This window comes from Oncorhynchus kisutch, linkage group LG6 (assembly GCF_002021735.2).
Source record: "Oncorhynchus kisutch isolate 150728-3 linkage group LG6, Okis_V2, whole genome shotgun sequence".
NCBI classification, from domain to species: Eukaryota; Metazoa; Chordata; class Actinopteri; order Salmoniformes; family Salmonidae; genus Oncorhynchus; species Oncorhynchus kisutch.
Window position 1 is genome coordinate 83638662 of NC_034179.2, and position 20629 is coordinate 83659290.

At 44.8% G+C, this 20629-nt stretch overlaps 1 protein-coding gene across 16 annotated transcripts in view; it reads left to right on the forward strand.

Annotated features, from left to right (window-relative positions):
- Positions 1-20629, forward strand: part of LOC109880115 (dynamin-2) — a 40537-nt gene that overhangs the window by 6595 nt on the left and 13313 nt on the right. For 7 of the 16 annotated variants that reach the window (XM_031828006.1, XM_031828007.1, XM_031828012.1 and 4 more), the window contains 13 exons: positions 9613-9686; positions 9857-10006; positions 10275-10478; positions 10948-11046; positions 11120-11280; positions 11573-11715; positions 11788-11923; positions 12106-12173; positions 12870-13008; positions 17582-17668; positions 18089-18159; positions 19310-19363; positions 19584-19635. In XM_031828006.1, coding sequence (XP_031683866.1) covers positions 9613-9686; positions 9857-10006; positions 10275-10478; positions 10948-11046; positions 11120-11280; positions 11573-11715; positions 11788-11923; positions 12106-12173; positions 12870-13008; positions 17582-17668; positions 18089-18159; positions 19310-19363; positions 19584-19635 — 1438 coding nt within the window. Of the gene's footprint in view, positions 1-9612; positions 9687-9856; positions 10007-10274; positions 10479-10947; positions 11047-11119; positions 11281-11572; positions 11716-11787; positions 11924-12105; positions 12174-12869; positions 13009-14007; positions 14147-17581; positions 17669-18088; positions 18160-19309; positions 19364-19583; positions 19636-20629 lie in introns of all 16 variants that reach the window. The other 9 variants (XM_031828019.1, XM_031828013.1, XM_031828014.1 and 6 more) reach the window with 3 other exon arrangements.

A 20629-nucleotide genomic window follows, 5' to 3' on the forward strand; every position in this document is an offset into this window, starting at 1 on the left:
AATCATGGACACTCTTACTGACAGTTGTGGCTGCGTTGTGTGATGTATTGTTGTCTGTGCCCAATAATGTTTGTACTATGTTTTGTGCTGCTGCCGTGTTGTCATGTTGTGTTGCTGCCAATCTGCGTTGACAACACAGCAACATGACATGTGTTGCTGCTATGCTGTGTTGTTGTCTTAGATCTGTCTTTATTGTGGTGTCTCTCTGGTCGTGATGTGTGTTTTATCCTATATTTGTATTTTATTGTTTAATCCCCCGTCCCTGCAGGAGGCCTTTTGGTAGGTCATCATTGTAAATAAGAATTTGTTCTTAAATGACGTGCCTAGTTAAATATAAAATAAAAACACTCACTCACTCAGCAACTGTATGTGTGTGTCTATGTACATAAGGACAACCAAAGGGTTCATATCAGACTTTGCTGACACCCAGGAGGATATTTTGAAATACTGGTTAAATGCCTCTGTGCGTTTGAGCATGGCAATAAGCTCACTTAGATGACCTAAGGTCCTGTTCAGGGTGAATAAGTAATAGAGGGGCACTAGCCTAACCCTTGTTGCTCCCCTTCTCAGAGTCATCTGACATGGCTGCATCTAAACTGCTGAAATACTACCAACACCTGTACTCTAATAAACAAATACCACACCAAGGACAATAAAAACGCTATTAGCAGATGCTGCCATTAAATGGTTACCACTCTGCTTTGGCTTTCTGTAGAATGGTTCTGTGTGCTGAATTGCACTCTGTGGTATTAGTAAAATGACATTTTCCATGCTTTTCTCTTTTTTTATGTGTATGTCTGTTATTGGACTTTGAATAACTTGATGTAGATCCTTGAGGATCATGTGGTCTCCACTCTAGCTCTCTGTGTGGCTGTTGGACTGTGATGTCATTGTCCCTGGTGGCAGGAGTATGGAGGTCATATCTAGCTGTACAAGCTGGTTGGGGCTGGGCTGTTATCTGATTTGCTGTGCCAGTGCTGGCAGCGGAGTAGAGGAGACTAGTGGACTATGAACCTGGGAGGTGACCAGGAACTGACTGACTCTCATGGTTTGCGAATTGGAATGTTTTGCCTAAATGGTAACAAAGTGAGGGGAGATGATGCAAACCCCTTGGAGGGAAAAGCAATAGGAATGTTGACCATCTAAAATCTGTCTTGCAAAGATGGAGCTTGATGTACAAAAGCTCAGCCACATACATTGTCCACTCAGCTTTTGCAGTCTATTTGATTCTTGAAAGTGGACTGAAAGCCTGGCGAGGCAGACAAACTTGAGGCTGTGAATGTGGGAACCATAATGATAGAGGTCTAAGATGCCACATGAGTTAATCCCACGCCTCTCACCAAACCTCAGACCCATGTTTGTGTTCCACACCCCTCCTGGTAAACCATACAGTGACCTCAACATTTTAGTAGACTGTGTCTACTACACAGTCATCCATTGCCACAGTCTACTACACACCGTCTACTACAGCATCATCCAGAAACACAGTCATCTTAATCTTTTTGCATCTTAATGAAAACAGACAAACATCTATTAATAATATTTATGAATTGAACATGCTAAACTTTTGTCTTTGTTTAAACATTTTACTATGGAAACATTTTATATTTAGATCAGGCCAGTACTCTACACAGACCGGCGCACCATAACCAGTCAGAGCTGCAGCAGGCCTATATGCAAATAGCCATTGCTATATATGGATCTGCCATTCACTTTGAACTGGACTGTGTTTACAGCATGAGCGGTCACTAGTAGATGCACTTGTTTTGAGATCAAAGCGAGAGCTGCATGTAGCCACCTGTGCACGTGTTCATATTCCTTGCTAGTTAGTGAGTTATTTTCCCAGTTATAGCTAACTTTTAGTCAACAATGGAGTGGTTGCTTCATAGAAGAGTTCAAAATGTGGGCATTTCTAGACATCTTTGAAAAGCGAGTCAGTTAAAGAGCTTTTCTTTTGTCTTAAATGGGTAGTGTTGTATTTTGAGACTGTATTGAATAAGCTAAGTGGAACAATAGGCAGAGGGTAGCATAATTTGTCTGATTCTCTGTACTAATGGTATGGTAATAATGCATTTTATTTTGTAAAGGGGTTTCTTGCATCAAACAACACATTTTCAGTCACCTTGTCTGAAGGACAAGTGGATAAACAGGTTAATGACAGGTCCTGCATGTTTTTTTCCAAAAGACTGATGGAATGTACAGTAGTTGCTCCACTAAAAGTTGTGCAATTATGCTGCGGGACTTGGAGGTCATTTGTGCTTTAGTGCCCTGGCAACACCTTAAGGGGCATTGCACTAATAATGGCGCTGACTAGGGAAACGTTCCCGTTGTTCTGTTCTTAGTGCCAGTCTGCACGTTCAAACTAAAACAATGTAACTAATAATGGCATCTTTATGCTTTCGTTAATAAATTAATTATAAAAATACTCTTTCAAAATGCTGATGTTTATTTAGTTATGGATCCATAACGAATGTCTTTGGGAATAAATATCACTGAATTACAGAAATATTGGAACAAAGTTTGTTGCTTACTGGAAAATACTCTTTCAAACACACATGGTCACGTTGTACAGCTCCATAAAGAATATTAGCAGGGCTATATTTTGGCCTTTATGGGCAGCGCACAATTGGTCCAGCGTTTCTCTCCCTCTAAAAACAGAAATAAATGTTTTGGCATTTACAAATATTATTTTGGCCTTTTATTCAGACTACAATCTCATGTTTTTTTGTGCTTTTTTAACAAAATAACTTCAAATATCGTTATATATTATCAAGTTGATGACATTGTCATATAGCCTAGCACCTACATAAAGCAGAGTGACTCACTCATTCATGGCTTTGGATCAAAATAAATAAGTACCAACATGCTTTCTGATAGTCTTTAATAAAGAAATGTTTTGGCCTGGACACCATGTACAGTATTATAAAAGCCCATTATGGGCTATTAGCAGGACAATATACCTTTACCAACACCTCTGTATTTTGATACATTGTTGATGGGGGCTCCTGCAGTGCAAAATGCGTTGCTACAAATGCAGGTTCGAGACCCGTGCCGGCCGCCACCGGGAAACCCATGAGGTGGCTTTTGGTTTTAATTTAGATTCCTCCAATCCTCTATGTAATTATTGGTGGAGAGTCATGCCATATTATTTTTTTTGCCTACTCTAGACGACGTGAGTCTCACTAGTGTTGAGTAATGTGGTGTAGGACTTATTTAAAGAGCATATTGAAGTTAGAAGCAATAGGATTTGAAGCAACTATTTTAGAACCTTTCCCACTCCTCTGAGACAAGCATGGGGACTGGTCTTGATATATCAATGAGATTTGTACTTTCTCTGAATCTCTGTGTGTATTGGTTAGACTAGAATTAGAAAATGTTATGCTCTTAGTGTAACCTTTTATTTAACTTGGCAAGTCAGTTAAGCAAGTACCAGTAAAAAGTTTGGACACCTACTCATTCCAGGCAATTTCTTTATTTTTACTATTTTCTACTTTGTGGAATAATAGTGAAGACATCACAACTATGAAATAAAACATGGAATCAGTTAAGAACAAATTCTTATTTACAAGGACAGCCTACTCCTTCCTCCTCGTCGGGGAATTGCACCCCGGTCTCCCGCGTGCCAACACGACATGGGGATTCTTTAGCTAAATAGCCCAGTACTGTAGCCTACTCCCGACCATCACGTTGAACAGCGCCATAATTTCCGTTCCATCCTATCGGAAACCCACAGGGTTTTTTGTTTTTCTTGGAATAGAAACACCATTTTCAGAAATGTTGCTTAATTCATTTTCTTAATATCAGTCCCATATACTATGTTCTTACAAAAAAGGCTTTAAATTCTCTAGTACAGACACTTTTGAAGGCTATCAAATGCTTCTCAAATATGCCCTCTGGTGGTCAAACTAGCACTAACTAGCATTAATGGTACCAGAGGTTCACACTTAAATAACATACCATAGAATTCTGCGGCACCATGCAAGCTGCGCCGCTTTACGCTGCAACTTTTAAAAGACAAACCACTGTATGCCCACACAGAACACCACACATTTGCTGCCACTGTAGACTGAATGATAGAACAGCTATTTCCGTAATGTTATGGGATGCTTTTCTCTCCAAACTGTAAGTTAAAGCGGGTACAGCCTCTGTGTTCACAGTAAGCACACGCCGGAAGTTGCACAGAATTTTGACAATGTTCAAATTTGCGCTCTGCTGACCTGAAATTTGCACCTTTCCCTCAAAAAGATGTAAGAACATTGCTTAGAACTATAAGTTAAGAATAGCTATAGGAAATCTAAGATGCGTTACACAAATAAATTATATCCAGCTCAGAGCTCCAGCTATGCAATTGGTTTGCTAACTAGCTAGCTAAGTGGCTAGATGTCAAGGTCAAGATCAAGCTTCTTGGTTACATCAGAGACATTCAATCCCCTCCTGGATCAACATCCCTGTTGCCTAAATTGTTTTCTGCGCCCAAAAATATAAATAAAATATACATTATTTTGAAAAAGCGCCACTTGTAGGGTATGATGGTATGAACATTGGATACCGCCCAACCCTACAGTCTACTACACAGTCTACTACAGTCATCCAGGTACACAGTCTACACGGTAATCCAACACACAGTCAAGTAGTCTACTGCTGAGCATATTTAACAGGGTAGTCACACAGTCTATTACTGTCATTCATTCTACTACAGTACATAGGCTACTCTGAACCAGACCATGCCGGCTGCTTCCAGCCTCAGTATAACAGTCGGGGTCGGTTGAAGTTGGGAACAATTCAATTTCTGTCAGTAGATTTATTCCATTGGGATCCTATTCAAACCCTGATCTTGAATTTAGATGGAATTCACCCCAAACCTGATGGCTGTGGAATCCCTGGTAGTGAGAGGCAGATCAGATCAGTCTCCAGATCTCAACCCCATAGAAAATCTTTGGAGGGAGTTGAAAGTCCGTGTTGCCCAGCAACAGCCCCAAAACATCACTGCTCTAGAGGAGATCTGCATGGAGAAATGGGCCAAAATACCAGCAACAGTGTGTGAAAACCTTGTGAAGACTTACAGAAAACGTTTGACCTCTGTCATTGCCAACAAAGGGTATATAGCAAAGTATTGACCAAATACTTATTTTCCACCATCATTTGCAAATAAATTCATTAAAAATCCTACAATGTGATTTTCCGGATTTTTTTTCTAATTTTGTCTGTCATAGATGAAGTGTACCTATGATGAAAATTACAGGCCTCATCTTTTTAAGTGGGAGAACTTGCACAATTGGTGGCTGACTAAATACTTTTTTGCCCCACTATCTATTTTCTGCGGCATTGGAGGAGGGAGGCTCAGAGACTGCTGGTCTTTGCTTGGCCTATTCATAATGCATAGAATGATACACAATCTGTTCAGCTCCTCTATCATTTACAGCACATCAATAATGGACATGCACCCACATGTCCTCTCTTCCCTTCTAGTGGGGGCTTTTATGGCTGTATATCTCTGTGGATATGGTGTTTGTTAGGTCATGTATTTCTTCTGTGCACAAGGTGCATGGACTTACAGAAGTATCTTGTTCTGGCTGTGTCTCTGACTATCTGTGTGATACTGTGATCATGTGTCCGTCTTTGTCCAGTTGAACTGATGAAGTGTGTGTGATGGGAGAGGAGGACGGGTCCAGTGAGAGTGGTGGTGATGTGTAATACATTAACACTTGGAGAGGTCAGCCCTGTGCTCCTCATGCTCCCTCTCTCAACACGTCCTCAGTCTGCTCTCTGTGTCCACTCCACTTAGGCAAGTCCAGCTCTTGCTTTCCCATTTCCCTCTCCTCGCTCCCCTATTCTCCTGCTCCTCTGTTCCATCTCTCCCCTATTCCCTCTCTCCCCTATTCCCTCATGCCCCATCTCCCATTTCCCCTTCCACCTCTCCCTTTCAATTCAATTCAATTCAAGGGCTTTATTGGCATGGGAAACATGTGTTAACATTGCCAAAGCCAGTGAGGTAGACAACATACAAAGTGAATATATAAAGTGCAAAACAACAAAAATGAACAGTAAACATTACACATACAGAAGTTTCAAAACAGTAAAGACATTACAAATGTCATATTATATATATATATACAGTGTTCTAACAATGTACAAATGGCTAAAGGACACAAGATAAAATAAATAAGCATAAATATGGGTTGTATTTACAATGGTGTTTGTTCTTCACTGGTTGCCCTTTTCTCGTGGCAACAGGTCACAAATCTTGCTGCTGTGATGGCACACTGTGGAATTTCACCCAGTAGATATGGGAGTTTTTCAAAATTGGATTTGTTTTCGAATTCTTTGTGGATCTGTGTAATCTGAGGGAAATATGTCTCTCTAATATGGTCATACATTGGGCAGGAGGTTAGGAAGTGCAGCTCAGTTTCCACCTCATTTTGTGGGCAGTGAGCACATAGGCAGACTTGGCTCTCAAGAGAAGACAGGCTAAGTCTCCCCTCTCCCCTATTCTCCCGGCTCCCCTATTCCCGCTCTCCTTATTCCCTCATGCCCAATCTCCCTTTTTCCTCCCTCTCTCTCCACCTCTCCCTTTCTCTCTCACCCCCTGCCAGAGCTTTTCTATACTGGCATCCCACTCTCCCAGTTAGGCTGGTTTTCTCTATGACAAACAAAACACTCTACATGATCTGCAGCACACAACATTAGTGCTGTACTCAGGCCATCCTGAATGTTCCCACTGTTCAACAGGTCTAGTCTATAGTGTGAGTGCCTCTGTAATAGTCAACAGTATGGCTCCATCCTGATTGTCCTGTGTGTGACACAGACTAGAAGCTAAAGCAGACTGACTCTAAGCTATCTCCATTCCCTCAGGCGTCTCTCTGCATGTGGCGTTAGATGTTGGGTTAGAAAGAGGAGGAGGAAGGTAGGTTTGTCTTGTTGGACTGTGCTGTACCAGGCCCAGAGTTCAGCGTTATTACCACCAGATGTAGGGAGTTTTCTGTTGCACATTTTCTTTATTTTATTTAACCTTTTATTTAACTAGGCAAGTCCGTTAAGAGCAAATTCTTATTTACAATGACGGCCTACCCTGACCAAACCCTAACCCGGACGACGCTGGGCCAATTGTGCGCTGCCCTATGGGACTCGCAATCACGGCCGGTTGTGATACAGCCTGGAAACAAACCAGGGTCTGTAGTGACTCCTCTAGCACTGAGATGCAATGCCTTAGACCGCTGCGCCACTCGGGAGCCCCAAAGTCAGGCTAGAGGCTACAGCAGGCAGGCAGGCCGTGCCCCAGCCCAGAGTGGGAGAGTCCCAGGAGGCAGGGTGTGGTGGCTGGTGGTTGTGGGGTATGTGTTCCCCTCTGAGAGATGACTCAATTGGGCTGTTGTGTTTGGAATGGTGATGCCTGGTGATGGTCTGTCACTTTAAGAGGGAAACAGACATAATATCCACAAAGAAACAACAACCGGCAACTCTATGCACAGTTGCACATGGTCAGGCTAGTCTGCACTGTAGGCCCATGTTTCTGTCAGATTAAAGTTAAAATAAACTCAGCAAAAAAAATAAACGTCCTCTCACTGTCAACTGTGTTTATTTTCAGCAAACCTAACATGTGTAAATATTTGTATGAACATAACAAGATTCAACAACTGAGACATAAACTGAACAAGTTCCACAGACTAACAGAAATGGTGTGACTAATTATGTGACTAACAGAAATTGAATAATGTGTCCCTGAACAAAGGTGGGGGGTCAAAATCAAAAGTAAGTCCTTATCTGGTATGGCCACCAGCTGCATTAAGTACTGCAGGGCATCTACTCCTCATGGACTGCACAAGATTTGCCTGTTCTTGCTGTGAGATGTTACCCCACTCTTCCACCAAGGCACCTGCAAGTTCCCAGGCATTTCTGGGAGGAATGGCCCTAGCCCTCACCCTCTGATCCAACAGGTCCCAGATGTGCTCAATGGGATTGAGATCCAGGCTCTTCGCTAGCCATGGCAGAACACTGGCATTCCTTTCTTGCAGGAAATCACGCACAGAACGAACAGTATGTCTGGTGGCATTGTCATGCTGGAGCGTCATGTCAGAATGAGCCTGCAGGAAGGGTAAAACATGAGGGAGGAGGATGTCTTCCCTGTAACGAACAGCGTTGAGATTTCCTGCAATGACAACAAGCTCAGTACGATGATGCTGTGACACACTTCCCCAGACCATGAAGAACCCTCCACCTCCAAATCGATCCCGCTCCAGAGTACAGGCCTCGGTGTAATGCTCATTGCTTTGACGATAAACGTGAATCCGACCATCACCCCTGGTGAGACAACCAGCGACTCGTCAGTGAAGAGCACTTTTTGCCAGTCCTGTCTGGTCCAGCGATGGTGGGTTTGTGCCCATAGGCGACGTTGTTGCCAGTGATGTCTGTTGAGGACCTGCCTTACAACAGGCCTACAAGCCCTCAGTCCAGCCTCTCTCAGCCTATTGAGGACAGTTTGAGCACTGATGGAGGGATTGTGCGTTCCTGGTGTAACTCCTCTACCTGTCCTGCAGGTGTGATGTTCGGGTGTACCAATCCTGTGCAGGTGTTACACGTGGTCTGCCACTTCGAGGACGATCAGCTGTCTGTCCTGTCTCCATGTAGTGCTGTCTAAGGTGTCTCACAGTACGGGCATTGCAATTTATTGCCCTGGCCACATCTACAGTCCTCATGCCTCCTTGCAGCACGCCTAAGGCATGTTCATGCAGATGAGCAAGGACCCTGGGCATCTTTCTTTTGGTGTTTTTCAGAGTCAGTAGAAAGGCCTCTTTAGTGTCCTAAGTTTTCATAACTGTGACCTTAATTGCCTAAAGTCTAAAATGTTTTTGTCTTAACGACCGTTCCACAGGTGCATGTTCATTCATTGTTTCTGGTTCAATAAGCAAGCATGGGAAACAGTGTTTAAACCCTTTACAATGAGATGATGCTAAATATCTTTGAAAGACGGTCCTGAAAAAGGGACATTTCTTTTTTTTCTGAGTTTATCTATGTTCAATGTGCACTGGCTAGGACTAATGAATCATCTTAATTGTCAGATAAGTGAATGTATTAAATATACTTCAGCTCAATGTCAAGTATCAAGGCTACTATGGACGTAATCTTATCTTAGGCGGTATCTTACACATTGACACAGCCAGCTTGCAACACACAATCACTTGAAATATTCTACTGAATGTATGTGCCTCGCCTTGCATCCTCATCAAGAGGCTCTCCCCTGTTCCATCGTGCTGTGAGACCACGAGTGACAGAGTGCATCGTTCTAAATCGCCACATTACCTAAATCTATGTAACCGTGGCAACAAAGTGGCTGAGCAAATGAATTGATCTTCAGGGGCATCATGAGACCAAATTACTTTGTCACTTCTAATTTGTTGACAGATGGGTCATGAAGTGTGACATTTCCCCATGCTCATCTATTTCGCACAGGATATAGTGTGAGGAAATTGACCTTTTTAGTGTACTGAGTAATTTTACTTTCTCTGTTTTTTTTCTGTCTGTCTGGGGCTCGCCCCCTCACTTTCTTGGTCTCTTTCTCTCCCTCAATTAATTTTTCCTCTATTTAATTTCTCTTTTTTCCTCTCTCTCTCTCAGGGATTTTCTTCCTCGAGGATCAGGCATTGTCACCCGTAGACCTCTGATCCTGCAGCTGTGCTTTAACAAAGCCGGTGAGTCCTCATTGCTGCTGCCATGGACCTGCCTCCTCCACTCAACAACACTGTCTGGTGCCTGGTAAAGACTTTCTTCTCTTCTCTCTGTCTCTCTATCTATCTGTCTCGCTTGCTGTGTGTCTGTCTTGCTCGCTGTGTGTCTGTCTCGCTCTCTGTCGTGTCTGTAGAGTATGCAGAGTTTCTACACTGTAAAGGGAGGAAGTTTGTGGACTTTGAGGAGGTCCGGGCGGAGATTGAGGCAGAGACAGACAGGATCACAGGCTCCAACAAGGGCATCTCCCCCATCCCCATCAACCTCCGGGTCTACTCCCCTAACGGTAATGCTCACCAACAGTTATTAATTTGGTGTTCATTTTAACATATGCATGCACACGTTCAGTTGGACGTATGCGCACACACACACACACACACACACATGCATGCACACATAAAAGCTCAGCAAACACTTTCATTCATGTATCAACCTCTCAAAGAAACTACCTTTGCCATGCCATACAAGGACATGTATACACAATGTAACACACATCATACAGTCTACATGGCAACAGTCATAACCTTCTCCCTCGCCCTCCATCTCGCCCTCAGTGTTAAACCTGACTCTGATCGACCTGCCGGGGATGACTAAGGTGGCAGTGGGGGACCAGCCGCTGGACATAGAGCACCAGATCAGGGACATGCTGCTGCAGTTCATCACCAAGGAGAGCTGCCTCATCCTGGCCGTCACCCCCGCCAACCAGGACCTGGCCAACTCCGACGCCCTCAAGATTGCCAAAGAGGTGGACCCACAGGGTAAGGGACTAGGAGGTGGACCCACAGGGTAAGGGACTAGGAGGTGGACCCACAGGGTAAGGGACTAGGAGGTGGACCCACAGGGTAAGGGACTAGGAGGTGGACCCACAGGGTAAGGGACTAGGAGGTGGACCCACAGGGTAAGGGACTAGGAGGTGGACCCACAGGGTAAGGGACTAGCCTTGTGGTGCTGTACTGGTTCTCTATTGGAACTCCCAGGACCAAAGGATGAGGATGGGCACTTGATTTCTGGGTGGTGTTCATTTGGTGCACCAAATAGACTGAAACATTGACGCAGTACCTGGACTTGTCCAATAAGAAGCACTAATTAATATTTTTTTCCCCCATTGTTTTTCCTACTGAACAATTGTATTGAATTGAAGGAGATGAGGAATGGAAGGCTGGGTGGATGGTGGACAGGCAGTAGTCAGGATTAATATGATGAGATGAACTGTTTGGTTCTGTTCAGGTCTGCGCACTATTGGCGTGATCACAAAGCTGGACCTGATGGACGAAGGGACGGATGCTAAAGACATCCTGGAGAACAAACTGCTACCTCTGCGTAGAGGTGAGGGGAGACACACACACACACACACACACCTCATGAACTGCAGAGGAATAAGTGTGCGCTCTCTCTCCAGGTTATATTGGCGTGGTGAACCGCAGTCAGAAGGACATAGATGGCAGGAAGGACATACGCGCTGCACTGGCTGCTGAGAGGAAGTTCTTCCTGTCTCACCCGGGCTACAGACACATGGCCGAGCGCATGGGCACCCCACACCTGCAGAAACAACTAAACCAGGTGAGAGATTACTCAACGTTCCCCTTTCTGTTATTCTACACTGACGTTCTAGTCTGACTTCCAGATCAGTTGTTTTGCTTTCTTGTGAACTCGAGAGACGGCACCAACAGATCTTAAACCAGGCTATAATGTTCCTTGAAACTCACTTTTTCATTCCCTATACATTCTCTCCCCTCCTGTTCTCCTTCTCACTCATTCTATCCCTTCCATTTCTCCTTCTCCCTCCCTCCTCTTCTCCCTGACTCATGGTGTCCCTCTCCCTCCCTCACGGTGTCCCTCTCTCTCTCCTCAGCAACTGACCAACCACATCAGGGACACTCTGCCTGGGCTGCGCAGTAAGCTGCAGAGCCAGGTGCTCTCCCTGGAGAAAGAGGTGGAGGAGTACAAGAACTTCCGTCCCGACGACCCCACACGCAAGACCAAGGCCCTGCTGCAGTGAGTAGAGGACACACACCACCATAATGAGTAGCTCCAGAGTTGACCCTGACTCTCTGTCTTTCTTCCCAGGATGGTGCAGCAGTTTGGGGTGGACTTTGAGAAGCGTATCGAGGGCTCTGGGGACCAGGTGGACACAGCAGAGTTGTCGGGTGGTGCCAAAATCAACCGGATCTTCCACGAGCGCTTCCCCTTCGAGCTGGTCAAGGTGAGCGCTGCGGTCTCAATACTCACTGTCACAATATTTCTACAAGAGAAGTTCATCTGCCTGCTTGACTGTTTTGACCACAGTTGATCGACTTGTTTAGAAGTGTGAATTTTAGAGTGCAGAATGGATTAACAGTGTTTCTATTGTTTGTTCTTTCTTCTTCTCTCTTTTCTCTCTGTCAGATTGTGTTTGATGAGAAGGAGTTGAGGAGGGAGATCAGTCATGCCATCAAGAATGTCCATGGTGTCAGGCAAGTGGAGGAGAGGAGGGGTCTTCACACATCACTACCACTGTGCTCAGCTCTTTCCTCTTCACTGTCAACCCTCTGTTTCCTCCTTTCATGTAAAACTGACCCACAGCATGCTTAGCGATCACAGAGCAATTAGCCTAAAATGCCCACAGATCACTCTCCCACAGAACTGCCTATCATACACTCAAATGGTTGTTGTTGTTTGATGTGAAATCTAAACTAATTTAATCTTCCCCCCCTCCTCCCCCCCCCTCCTTCCTCCCCCCTCCTTCCTTCCCCCCTCCTTCCTTCCCCCCTCCTTCCTTCCCCCCCTCCTTCCTCCCCCACTCCTTCCTCCCCCACTCCTTCCTCCCCACCTCTATTTTTCTGTAATATCTTGCTTCTTATTTCCTTGTTCATACATCAATCACTGATTTGTGTGCTGTTTCGTGTTTGTATGCTGATAACCTTGGCTCTGCTCTCTCTTCCTTATTTCTGTCTGTGAATGTCTGTTTTATCTTTTATTTGTTCTACTGTTCTCATTTTCTGGACTGACTCGTCTTTATCTGCCTTTGTCTGTTTGTATGCTATCTCTCTGGACAATAACTTGTCTGTCGTCCTACTTCTGTCAGTTTTTTTCTTTTTTGTCCGTCTGTCCGTCTCCTTATCTCTGTCCCCCCCCCCCCCCCCCCTGTCTGTGTCTTTGTGCGTCCTCAGAACGGGCCTGTTCACTCCCGACCTGGCGTTTGAGGCCATTGTGAAAAAGCAGATCATTAAGCTGAAAGAGCCCTGTATCAAATGTATCGACCTTGTCATTCAGGAGCTCATCAACACAGTCAGGCAGTGCACCAACAAGGTACTGCAGCCTGGTGTCCAGACTCCCGTCCTGTCCCGACCCAGCCTGGCCACAAGGGGGCGACACTGAGGGGGCACAACACTGACCCACTCTGCTCCAAAACAGCTGTCCATCCATGGCCTCTATGACCCTTTAGATGGCACAACTAGGGCCCAGAGATGTTCCAGTCAGGTCATGTAGTTAGTCAGTAAATAAAAACTCCTGGCCCTAATCAGAACGTCTACTGTGTAACCACCCGGGGGCTCCCGAGTGGCGCAGCGGTCTAAGGCACTGCATCTCAGTTCAAATCCAGGCTGTATCACAACCGGCCGTGATTGGGAGTCCCATAGGGCGGCGCACAATTGGCCCAGTGTCGTCCGGGTTTGGCCGGTGTAGGTCACCATTGTAAATAAAAATGTGTTAATTAAGGTTAAATAAATCAAATAAATACACGCTATACACACTTGTGTATATTTAGTGTGGTGTATGTCCAGAGGACTGGATAGGGCAGATATGGGGTCAGTTTGACTCCCCCTCAGCCCGCCACAGCTAGCCTGTGTGCCAGGTGCCGCTGTCATGTTTTGTGACGGTTGTGCTATCGTCGTCGTGGAGACGGGATGGTTGGGGATGGCCATTCCCCGAGCATCACTGGTCTCACATGGACAAGCTGCAGGTCTCATCTGTCTAAGAATGATACACACTTAGGACTGACATAGCTAGGGTGTTAGTTATGTGGGTACTGTGAGTTGAATATGTGCCCACATATCTATATTATATACCTAGTTTGAGAAGAACTGCCCTGTCAAGAGAAGAGGATGTGAAAGCCTGCGGCTTGTCCTTATCTTCTTGCTTCACTTGTGTTTCTAGAGACGAGATTTCTAGTTTGACAGATAACTAACTAAACTAAGAATCTTCTTGTTTTTCTTTCTTTCCTGTATTTCTCTCTCTCGCCTCTTGTTATTTCTGTCTATCCCTCTCTCTATGCTGCCCCCCTACACTACGCCCCCCGTACCCCCTCAGAACGGGGTTGTTCACCCCTGACCTGGCCTTCGAGGCCATAGTCAAAAAGCAGATCCTCAAACTGAAAGAGCCCAGCCTGAAATGTGTGGATCTGGTGGTGTCTGAGCTGACCGCGCTCGTCATGAAGTGTTCCGTCAAGGTAACCAAGAGCAGACTCGCCCCTCACAGGAAAGCGGGGGGGAGAGAAGGAAGAGAGAGCGAGTGTTCTGGAGCGTATCCTCTCATCTGTGATTGAATGCCCGTCCCTGTTCCCCTCGCACCTCTCCTCCACCGCGCTCCAATCAGCAACCTCTATCCTAATCATCCCCCACGCCATCGCTCCTCAGTGCCTGGATTGTGTGTATCCCTCCCTCGCCACACACATCCTCTCCTTTTGTCCAAGCCACACGTGTCCAATCAAGCATTGACTTGCAAATCACGTGCCTCCTCCTAAAGACCCAGACCTCTGTCTACCAGAACATCAGAGCTCAGAGCTCCAGGGCTATATTTATATGTATACATGTCCTGCAGAGCTCCAGGGCTATATTTATATGTATACATGTCCTGCAGAGCTCCAGAGCTCCAGAGCTATATTTATATGTATACATGTCCTGCAGAGCTCCAGAGCTATATTTATATGTATACATGTCCTGCAGAGCTCCAGAGCTCCAGGGCTATATTTATATGTATACATGTCCTGCAGAGCTCCAGAGCTCCAGAGCTATATTTATATGTATACATGTCCTGCAGAGCTCCAGAGCTCCAGGGCTATATTTATATGTATACATGTCCTGCAGAGCTCCAGGGCTATATTTATATGTATACATGTCCTGCAGAGCTCCAGAGCTCCAGGGCTATATTTATATGTATACATGTCCTGCAGAGCTCCAGAGCTCCAGGGCTATATTTATATGTATACATGTCCTGCAGAGCTCCAGGGCTATATTTATATGTATACATGTCCTGCAGAGCTCCAGAGCTCCAGGGCTATATTTATATGTATACATGTCCTGCAGAGCTCCAGAGCTCCAGGGCTATATTTATATGTATACATGTCCTGCAGAGCTCCAGGGCTATATTTATATGTATACATGTCCTGCAGAGCTCCAGGGCTATATTTATATGTATACATGTCCTGCAGAGCTCCAGGGCTATATTTATATGTATACATGTCCTGCAGAGCTCCAGAGCTCCAGAGCTATATTTATATGTATACATGTCCTGCAGAGCTCCAGAGCTCCAGAGCTATATTTATATGTATACATGTCCTGCAGAGCTCCAGAACTCCAGGGCTATATTTATATGTATACATGTCCTGCAGAGCTCCAGAGCTATATTTATATGTATACATGTCCTGCAGAGCTCCAGAGCTCCAGAGCTATATTTATATGTATACATGTCCTGCAGAGCTCCAGAGCTCCAGAGCTATATTTATATGTATACATGTCCTGCAGAGCTCCAGAGCTCCAGAGCTATATTTATATGTATACATGTCCTGCAGAGCTCCAGAGCTATATTTATATGTATACATGTCCTGCAGAGCTCCAGAGCTCCAGGGCTATATTTATATGTATACATGTCCTGCAGAGCTCCAGAGCTCCAGGGCTATATTTATATGTATACATGTCCTGCAGAGCTCCAGGGCTATATTTATATGTATACATGTCCTGCAGAGCTCCAGAGCTCCAGGGCTATATTTATATGTATACATGTCCTGCAGAGCTCCAGAGCTCCAGGGCTATATTTATATGTATACATGTCCTGCAGAGCTCCAGAGCTATATTTATATGTATACATGTCCTGCAGAGCTCCAGAGCTCCAGGGCTATATTTATATGTATACATGTCCTGCAGAGCTCCAGAGCTCCAGAGCTATATTTATATGTATACATGTCCTGCAGAGCTCCAGAGCTCCAGGGCTATATTTATATGTATACATGTCCTGCAGAGCTCCAGAGCTCCAGAGCTATATTTATATGTATACATGTCCTGCAGAGCTCCAGAGCTATATTTATATGTATACATGTCCTGCAGAGCTCCAGAGCTCCAGGGCTATATTTATATGTATACATGTCCTGCAGAGCTCCAGGGCTATATTTATATGTATACATGTCCTGCAGAGCTCCAGAGCTCCAGGGCTATATTTATATGTATACATGTCCTCCAGAGCTCCAGGGCTATATTTATATGTATACATGTCCTGCAGAGCTCCAGGGCTATGAGGCTGTGCTCTCTCACTGACCCAGCACTGACCCTGTTGCTGTGTTGCCATAGCAACAGTGGTGCTCAACAACCATGCCCTCTTGAGGATGGAGGGGGGAATTGCATTTCATCCCAGTCCACAGTCCATCCCTTTCACTGTCACTCTACCTCTGGTATTAGTTCAGCTGAAGAAAGGATTTGCCCTTCACTCTGTCCTTCACCCTCTTCTTCTTCATTCTCCTGATCTGTTCTTCACTAACATGAAATAATATCAGCAATCACCGTCAGCTTGGAATGATTGTTTACTGTCACAGGAATATAGTGTCAACTGTAAGTTACTTACATTATTATTTTTTTTTTTTAGGTTGAATGATCTAATTTCCTAAATGTTTCTATGTATTTTAGCCATTGATCCATTTAAAGGTTGACTCCAGTCAACTAGAGCTAATCATCATGACATCACTCCTCATGGTATCCATCATGGTCATTCCCAGCTGAGGCTGAAAGCGCTGCCCTTATGCCATAGATCACAGACATTCATCCTGTGTGCATGCCCATTTAAGGAGTGTGTGTGTGTGTGTGTGTGTGTGTGTGTGTGTGTGTGTGTGTGTGTGTGTGTGTGTGTGTGGTAGTCAATATTATTACTATATTCACTGCTGAATGCCTATGCCCTTCCCCTATCCTGCACACTGAGTGTAAGAAACATTAAGAACACCTTCCTAATATTGAGTTGCACCTCATTTTTACCTCCGAACAGCCTGAATTTGTCGGGGCATGTACTCTACAAGGTGTCGAAAGTGTTCCACAGGGATGCTGGCCCATTTTGGCTCCAATGCTTCCTACAGTTGTGTCAAGTTGGCTGGATGTCCTTTGAGTGGTGGACCGTTCCTGATACACACAGGAAACTATTGAGTGTGAAAAACCTAGCAGCGCTGCATTTCTTGACATACAAACCGGTGCGCCTGGCACCTATTACCATACCCTGTTCAAGGGCACTTAATTATTTCGTCTTGCACACATACACAATCTGTGTCTCAATTGTATCGAGGCATAAAAATCCTTGAACCTGTTTCCTCTCCTCATCTACACTGATTGAAGTGGATTTAACAGGTGACATCAATAAGGTCAGTCTATCATGGAACGAGCAGGTGTTCTTAATGTTTTGTCCACTCAGTGTATGTATTTCATCTCCTCTCTGTTGTATATGTAAATGGAAGGTAGGTCTGTCTGGATAGTCATGCCAGAGTGTTAGTGTATGTGCTTCATCTCCTCTCTGTTGTATATGTAAATGGAAGGTAGGTCTGTCTGGATAGTCATGCCAGAGTGTTAGTGTATGCTAGTGATTCTCTTTGTCTATATGGTCAGTGTTGCAGTTGATTTGTATAACCTTGCAGCTGGGTTCTTACCCCCGGCTGAGAGAGGAGACCGAGAGGATCGTCACCACCTACGTCAGAGAGAGAGAGGGCAAGACCAAGGACCAGGTCAGTGCATTTAGGGCCTGTTTTTACGAGGAGTCTCTGGGTAGGAGTGCTGACGTAGGATCAGTTCAGCCTTTTAGATCATAATGAATTAGATGATGTGGTCAGGGGGACCTGATCATAGATCAGCACTCCTACTCTGAGATGCTTTTTTAATGCAGGACCTGACCACTGACAGAGAAACCCTCCCAACAGGAGATTTTTAAGAAATATTATTTAAGAAATATATTTCTCCATTTGAAATCGATTGTTTGTACTTGCCTTTCTTGCACTTGTCTTTTCTGTACTAGGACTGGCTTTGCCTGATTGATAAGTGGTTGTTGATTTGCAGATTGTAAATGACGTCTGTTCAACGACTAAGTGAATGTAAATGTGATGTAAAATGAACTATATTGTCATAGTGAAGCTCTGTCTTCATTCTAGGTGATGTTGCTGATTGACATTGAGCTGTCCTACATCAACACCAACCACGAGGACTTTATAGGCTTCGCCAAGTATGAACCCTACTACCCCCCCCGCCACCCTAATACACCTCACCCTTTACCCAAGCACCCCTTCCCCCTCTCCCCCTAATGCTCGTGCCCCAGCTCCCAGCTGAAGGTGTGGTTGTGATGTAGTTCCTGGGCACCAGACTAACTCACTACTGCCCAAAGTCAGATTTGTACTGTTTGCTGAACTGGGCATGGACTGAACTGAACTCTGCTGAACATGGATCGGGTAGAGTCCCATAAGCTTGTGTGCCTGACTGCCTGTGCTTGATAGTTATTCCTACAGTAAGTGCCATTCCCTATAGACTTGAAACAATCAATACCTCAATCGCTGTTTGGCCACTTTATCACAACCACCAAAGACACTCACAGAGACCACTGTCGCTACAAACCACAATTACTGCTTCTTTTATCAGTATTACTGATCCTAACAAGGGGCTGTATCTGTGGATCCTTGATCTACAGGCTATAAACCAGCTGTGACTCAGTGAGTCTGATTGATCCACTATGAAGGCAGATCAATGAACGTGGTTAGAACACCATAGAATACTACGCTAGGGGTCAGACAAGGTCGATCTAGCTCTGCTAGATTAGTTCTGCCTCTAATGAGCTGAATCAAGCATGCTAGGTTGTGCATCCTCCCTTTCTGACCCTGTCTCTCTGGAGCTGTTTTTTGATTTTTCAAGGACCCTTGTTTGTTGTGTGCTTAGGGATTGAACTGAGTGAGTTTGAGTGGAGTTTTTATCTGCTGACTGCGTTGGTTATTATAACATGGTGTTTTGGAATCCTGATTTCCTGCATCTTGCTGATAGGTCAGCCCTAGACACTCATACTGGATGTCCTGCCAGAGCTTGACATGCGTTGACCTCTGCCCTCTACATGGTCTCCAGTGTAGCAATTACTGTAGGATGCACAGCATGTAGCTAGCCGAGTTGAAAGTCTCTTCCATAGAAATATAATGACTTCTGTTTCTATGGTCTCTTCCCTCTGCCTGAGGTATGCATCTGATTACGTAACATAGCATTTCCTCTTGCGGGTCTGAATGCCGTGCGGGTTCCTTTCCAATCATCCGCATGGAGAATGGGTTGATGGATTGATGAGAAGTCTTGTCAGGTAGGTAGGGGTGGTAACTTGTCTCTCGTGGCGTCACTTTCAGTCTTGACTTCAGAAGGCACGATGATGGTAGCCCACCAGGGTACGGCAACAACAGGTGGGCTGTCACGAATCGGGTGTCCCTCTTCCCCTCCGCCCCTTCCCCCAGACCCCACTCCCACTGTTCCCACAACTATGTTTGATAACTTGAATTGCAGGAGAGGTTTGATAGCTGTTAAACGATTTGATTGATCAATACACATTATTACCCAAACATTGTTGATGCTGATTGTGGTTTTGAATGTGTTTTTCTGTCTGAACCTGTCCTTTTCTAACAGTGCCCAGCAGAGAAATACACATCAGAACAAGAAGAGGGCCATTCCAAACCAGGTACACTTTGTCCCTCCTCCTCCCACCCTCTTTCTTACCCAGCCCTCCCAATCTGATCAACCCCCAGATTAACCTGCCCCAGACTGACACTTCCCACTCTATCATATTTACATGTTGTAACATACCTGACCTCTGACCCTATGCTGCCAATTTATAGACTCAACTACTAGTAACCTGACACTTACAACCTCACAGCACTTATTTACTTGAGCATAAGTAGCTTCAAGATAACCCCTGCAAATCATGGCCAAATACCATCCTGTCTTTAAGTCAGATGTTAATTATCCTCCTTGGCCACTGTGTTATAAACCTGGCACCTCTCTGTTTCATCCAAACAGTTCTAAACGTGTTTTGAAGTCTCTGCTTTATTGATGTGACATCTAAATACCTGAAATCATGTGACTATGTTATGTCAGCTTCAATGTCATCAACACTTATGGAGTGCACTTCTCAGGTTCCTGGAAACCTAGTAAGGGTACATCTTTTCTAGGATATACATTACATCCTATAGAAATACCTTCTAACACTGTATTTCAGCGAGGGGAGAGTTGCCCTAGACTAGAGTCATTCCCTGCTTCCCTGCATAGGAAATGAACAGCTGTTTATACCACAACTATCACTACTTTATCACTATTTGCACGGCACTACAACACAACCAAGGCATGATACCCAACAGCAAAGTAACAATCATAGAATTGTTTTATGTTTATCAACTAACCCAAGCACTTTTTGTATTGTAATTCAGATTGTGCATGGGACCCAGCTTCGCTCAATGAAAGCAACCAATATCAAATAACCGATGTGTGGTACTTGAAGGAAATCTAATCGCATGTAACTCTTGTTCTCTTGCTCCCTCTCTCTCCATCTCTCACTGTCTCCATCTTCTCTCTCCTTCATCTTTCGTTCTTTCTATCCCTCAACCTCTCTCTCCCTCTCTCGCTGTCTCCATCTTTTCTCTCCTTCCATCTTTCGTTCTTTCTATCCCTCAACCTCT